This window comes from Artemia sp. Qi Xiang Cuo, chromosome 20, assembly GCF_049724085.1.
Source record: "Artemia sp. Qi Xiang Cuo chromosome 20, ASM4972408v1, whole genome shotgun sequence".
NCBI lineage: Eukaryota > Metazoa > Arthropoda > Branchiopoda > Anostraca > Artemiidae > Artemia > Artemia sp. Qi Xiang Cuo.
The window spans coordinates 53,316,024-53,322,543 of record NC_142813.1 but is presented as its reverse complement, the minus strand read 5'-3'; the positions used below and the strand labels follow the sequence as shown (position 1 = coordinate 53,322,543).

General features: G+C 36.9%; 1 protein-coding gene across 1 annotated transcript; it reads left to right on the top strand.

Moving 5' to 3' along the window:
• The first annotated feature begins 4,480 nt into the window (after positions 1–4,480).
• LOC148940355 (uncharacterized) lies at positions 4,481–4,996 on the top strand. The gene has a single exon (XM_089106147.1). It carries the CDS (start codon positions 4,481–4,483, stop codon positions 4,994–4,996), a length of 516 nt encoding a protein of 171 aa, XP_088962273.1.
• Positions 4,997–6,520: the final 1,524 nt, after the last annotated feature.

The following is a 6,520-nucleotide window of genomic DNA, read 5'->3' as shown; positions in this document are numbered from 1 at the left end:
CTTCTAAACTCTAAGGAAGAGCTTTTAGCGTATGCATGCTCTGCTATGTCATACATCTCAGATGCAAGTAATGACCAAATTCAGCTTGTTGTAGGTACCATATAAGAGCGATCGTCAGGAAAAATGTACATTTAGCGGCAAAACGCTGTGTCTGTCTACAGGAACCTTTGAAATCGTCAACTGAGATTCAATAGCACATCCCACTTATATAAGATTACAGAATGTTACTGAACAACTGGAAATAGATGTGGAAAAAATAATGCTGTTCTACAGACATAACTGCATTATGTTGAAACGGAGAACAGGCTCCTTAAACAGCAATTAGAAGCCAATATCTTCACTACAACCCAGCTCCCGGGAGAAGCAGGAGGGAGAAGTGATGAGGTAGAACCACATGCTAACAGTGAAAGTGGGGCTTGTTTTGAGGGACTCATCGATGCCTGCGGCAGATATTTGGGACGGCAGAATATGGATGCGCTTAGCTTAGCACATGTGCAAGTAAATTCTAACAATTCAAAGTATAATTAAGGATTGTATTGTAGCCCTCGCTTGTATTTTTGTTTACTGCCGTGATTTTTATTTAGTTTCATCATTTATTGATGAACGGTGATACCTGTATTTAAGTTTAGTTTTGTCTCCTTTTGTTCTTTCTTCTTTTCTTACTTATGCCGTATATCCTTACTTAAACCATATAGGGACCACCAGCGTGCGGACACCTCCAAACGGTTAAAAACCTTCTCTCAGCAATGGGTTAAATTGCAGGGTGCTGCAAAACACTGAACGAGAGGATCCCTTCCTAGAGGAGCAATTGGGAAAGGCAGATGATCCAGAATCATGAACAATGGCCTCTGCTAAGGGTAGAGAGGAATGGCATCACACTGTCCTGACAAAACAGCCATGAAACTTCTTCGCTTTTATATAGTAATCAAATGGCAAAAAATGTATACTCCCAAAAATCACTTTGAAAGATGGGTACATGGCATACGACCTCGTGGCCGACCTTGCAAGTGATGGTACCACAACTTTAAATGCCAGAACTTCCTTCAACATCTGCACCTAGCACCAGATAGAACCAAATACCATCGCCATATTCAACGACTAGTGAGAATAGAACAAGCCCCAATACAACCACAAAGGCCAGATGGTATATAAGTCAAGTCACTTCTGAAGTGAAAGAGGACAATCTTGCTCTACCAGTCGTTACTGATGCTTCACCTGCTGGCTTGAAAAAACTTGATTGTGAGGTATTCAGAGAGAGAAACATTCCTTTAAACAATCTTGTGAGATTTGTTTAAGATAATGCAAAAGTTAGATAATGGCAAAAATAATGGACTGGTTGCTCGAAACAAAAAAGATGTTTTGGTTTTTGGCTGCATATGTCACAACCTTGCATTATCCTCCCCTGCAGTCAGTAAAAAGCTTCCTGCGCTAATTGTAAGGTTCAGCAACGAAATCTGCACCTATGCTTCCAACCTGTATTAAGCGGCTAAGAGAGTTTAAGGAATATCAAAAATTTTGCAATGTTGCAGAGCATGCTTTGCACCTCTGTCTCTAGACGGCAAGCATTTGATTGCATAGAAATAGTACAAGAATACAAAACCCTTGGAAAAATACTGGACAGTAAGATGAAGTCTGGTGAACATATTGAACAAACTTAACAAATTTGAAACTTTCATGTCCTAAAAAGATTTATCTGATGAAAATAATGGCAAGGGGAAGTAATCGAGCTAATCCAGTAGTAGTGAGAGAAATTTATATTAAGCAAATACGGCCAAGGATTGAATACGGGGCCATTATACATGGCAGTGCAATGAAGGTTAACGAATTAAGCTAAAACTTGTACAAATCAGAGCTACTAGGATTGTTTTGGAGCAAAACAGACCACCCCATTCCCTTCTTATTAATTGAATCTGGTATAGAACAACTGTAGACAATAAGAGATACACTATTGCTTAAATATGTTCAAAGACTATGGACAACACATAAAGATTTCAAGCCTGGGCTTGGTTGTGGACATGCTAGAAGTGCGGCAGTTTCAGTACTACTGAATGCCGAAAATTCTGGCGAATCTATCGCTCTTGGCATACATGATATACGACGAGCTTTTGACTCAAAAATATATGAACAGATTGTACTTGAAATGGGAAAGCGCTGCGTCAAATATGACACACTCCTACCCCTGGGCGATATATATGAAATCCTCGAGGCCGAAATCAAGATCAAGTATGAGAAGCATACATATTCTCTTTGAATCCCAGTAAAGAAGGGTGTTCGTCAAGGCGCGCCTACTTCTGCTTCAGCTTTCAATAATAGCGTGATTCCTGCACAAGAAAATTATCTAAAATCTTGCATTTCCAAACGTATAGATCTTTTCCTAGTTTGCTTTGCTGATGACTTATTAAACATTGTCCGTGAACTTGGAAGAATTGAAGTAAATTTTAAAATTTTTGAAAGAGATATGCAGCTATTAGTCTTGAATTAAACGCTTCAAGACCAATAGTCTGAAGACCAAAATTCGAAAGTGCTATTGTTCAACTGGCCTGAAATGTTGAAGCCCGAATCCATCACGCTCGGAAACACTAACATAGCACCAGCTGACCGTATTACATATTTAGGGTTACCCATTGGCCAGACACTAAATCACACAAGAGCAATACTCATTAAGCATCTCGAGAAACGAACGAGCTTTGCATATAGTAAAATGGTAGCAAAGAATTTCAGCTTTAACCGAATTATCCTAGCACGGCTCTACAACGCACTTGTCCTCTCTCACTTTTTGTACCTTAGCCCGTTCCGGCGAACTTTCCCGCAAACTACGAAGCACAAATTACGGTCGATATTCTTTAAATACGCAAAATACCTACTAAGGCTTCCACCCTGGACACGCAACACTTACCTGATCAAAAAATACAAAATAGCTGATTCCGCGCTTACAATAAAAAGACAAATGCAACAGTTTAACAGGACAATTATTAGTCACCAGTGGCATACAATTCTCCAGCAATAGTTCATGCTACGCACTGTCATTAGTAAAAGTTTTTGCTAGTCGGTGCATTTACCTTTATTCAAGTGTACTTTTCTTTCTTTTGTCTTTGCTGTACTCCGTCTTTTTTATTGTCTGTATGATGGGTTATAAATAAATAATAATAATAATAGTAGGTTGCATCAAGACATGGATAACTGTAGAAAGAGAAAAGCCAAGACAGATAGCCCAAGAATTGAGAGGCAAATGATTAAAAGGCTGCGGGACGGATATGGGTTGAATTGAAGTCATCAAGTATTTTGCAGTAGGTTGCATTAAGACGTAGCTAATTGTAGAAAGAGAAAAGCCAAGACAGATGGTCCAAGTAATTGAAACGGCAAATGTTTAAATGGCTGCGGCACGGGTAAATGGCGGGAGTTAATATGGCCTTGAATTTGATGATAAACAGTGGCTCGACGCCCTAGAAGAATCGGCACTGTCCAAAATACATTCTGTAATGCGAATACTCTTCACACAGATTCTTGTTTTTGGTAATCCTGCAGATCCAAAAACTCTTTGGGAAAGATTCAAAAACCAGTTGGCAGAGGATTTAATTTTGCATGCAAGACTAAATAATTTATCCAAAGACCTCGCAGTAAAGCGTGCTTATCGTATCGTTGCCTCGAGGTTAAATATGTTTTTGGGTGAATCGATATGGCATAGACAACATTGAGAGCTATTAAAATGACCAAAGCTTGGAAATTCCAAATTCTAGTGAATCAGCTGTTGCTGGAAATAGTATGTATCGGCTTCTGCAAGGAAAAAAGTTTGAAATTGTTGACAATATTTTATTGACTGTCAATGATCCTAATTATTTTGAGAAAAAAAAAATTTGCTCATAGATCGACCAGGTGGTTCCGGTAAAACATTTGTTTAGAAGACCTTGTATCACATTCTGAGTGGAAAAAAATTACAAAGTACGATGTATGGCTTGTACAGGAATAGCAGCAACTTTATTGCCATTTGTTCACAGATGGACCAGGTGGTACCGGTAAAACATTTTCTTATAAGACCTTGTATCACATTCTGAGTGGAAAAATTACAAAGTACAATGTATGGCTTGTACAGGAATAGCAGCAACTTTGTTGTCATTTGGACTAACAACACACAAGACCTTTTGCTTAAAAGTTCCAATTTCCTCAGATTCTGTTTCCTGTATAAAACCTGGTTCTAGCAGAGCTTTAGAATTAGCTCAAGTAGATGTTTTTTACTTGACGAAGCACTCATGCTTCCCAAGTATAGCTTACAAAATATGGATCAGTTGTTGCGGTCCATTGCAAATCCAGACCTACTATTTTGTGGGAAAATTTTAGTTGCTTTCCGACAGTGCTTCCGACAGTGTGATTTCCGACAGTGCTTACCAGTTCAACCCCGAAGCAACCACAGTGAAACATACGATTTATCAATAAAAAAAATCATCTTTGGAAGAATTTCAAACATGTTTCCTTTGAAAAAAATATGCGGGTCGATCCTGAACAGGAAGCATTTGCAGCGTACATCCTTGAACTGGGAAATGGAAATCTTCCTAAAAATGAACTTAATGAAATTGAATTACCGGAAGATATAATTTCCAGTGGCAATTTAATTGAGGAAGTATTTGGAGAATGTTTGTCTAAACAAAGTTTTGATTTATTGAAGGATCGAGTAATTTTAATTTCAATCAGCAAAGAAATTAGTAAAATAAATGCGAAAATTATTGATCACCTTCCAGAAGAATGCAAATCGTATACAAGTTACGATTCTGTAAAAGATAAAGAAATAGGAGGAATTGAATTTACTCCAGAATTTCTCAATTCAATTGAACCTGCAGATTTACCACCACATGACTTAAAAATAAAGAAAAATATGATAGTTATACTTTTGCGTCATTTACATATTTCAGAAGGGATGTGTAATGGGACCTGTCTTATTGTTACTGAAATATGTAACAGCATAATTCAGGCGAATATAATTAGGAAAAATCAATCAATATAAACTAGGGAAAAATCAGGAATAGAAGTCCACATATCCCGAGTTTGCAGGGGCAAAATTTTGAATTTGTTGGCGCCGACCTTAAAACTCCAGTTTTTAATCATGGAATGTTATACGTTGCATTTTCTCGTGTGAGACGATAATGTAGTTTAAAGTTTCTGGCACCACCTGAAAATGAACGAAGAACATATGACGAAATGTCGAAGGAAGCCCTGACAACTACCAATGGAAATTCTTATTGTTAGTGATATTTTTTTTTATCATCAATGCCCACCATACCTTTGTTAAAAAAAACAAATGACGCCACGAGATAAGATATGAAATTTTACAACATGGACCATCAATTGCGACAACACCAATACGGACAGCTAAAGCAAAGGCTTTTGCTAAATTGTCTGAAGTAATCAAAATCCAAAAACGTATCAAGAACAAAAATAAAAAGCAAGACACGGGCGGTTAGAATATATGCGAAAACGACAATTAGAGCTTGGTAGAAAGCGGTTAGAACACAAGCGGTTAGAACACATACGACACCAAAGAAGTGAGGGAAATGAAATGAAAATGAAGAGCAGCGAGCCAATGAAAATCAACCTGGAAAGCGAGAATCAATCCATGTCAAAATTGAAAATGATAGTGATGATAATTGGGTTGTGGACTTTGACCTGGATAATGCCATCAATAACTACCATATCTTTGTTTAAAAAAAAGGTTCGGCGATATGTATTTCATAATGACGAAAGATAAGCCGAGATGTAAAAAAGTTTATAATAAAGAACGAACCCTTTCCTTTATTAAATAAGCCTATACTAGTTAATGATATAGTAATGATATGATTTTATTGATAGCGGAATTAAAAATTAAAGAAAATAAAACCGGATGCTTTGAACCACCATTCTTTAGGTTAAAGGCCGATCATGCATGCCACTTGGACTATGACGTCATTAATTAAAGTTTTAAAATTATTTAAGCCCAATAGTAAAAACTAAAGTAACCCATAACTCCTGAAAAAAGATTCAGATCAAAACAAGAAGTACACTATTAGAAGCGTCTTGTTCAAAATCTCTATATAGCAAACTTACCGTCCCTTGGCTTGAATAACAAGGAAAATATATTGGCTTGGAAAATGTACATCATTACATAAAGGACCCATATAGTTCATCACAAATTGTATTTGTCAATTAAGTTTTTTTTTTATATAATTATCCATCATTATGTAAAATGCAGTAATTTTTGGGGGTTTTACTTTAAAAGACGATCATTGGAATAACAAACAATTACATACATTGGAATTAGCTAGCTACTTGATGGTTTGAGGTTATTCTCTTACTATTTCAAAGAAAAAAAGCCGTAGGCTTTTTCCTGTGTGTAATCAGTTTATTATCCGGGTTGCAGCGGTAGCTAGCAACTTACATAAAGGACTGATATAGTTCATCATAAATGGTATTTGTTGATTAGTTTTTTTTATATAATACGGGTTGACGCTGTGGCTAGTAACTTAGTAAGGAACAATCACGTCCCATAATAGAA

Excerpts from the sequence above, each read along its gene's own strand:
- LOC148940355 (XM_089106147.1), top strand. The coding sequence starts at position 4,481 with ATGCGGGTCGATCCTGAACAGGAAGCATTTGCAGCGTACATCCTTGAA.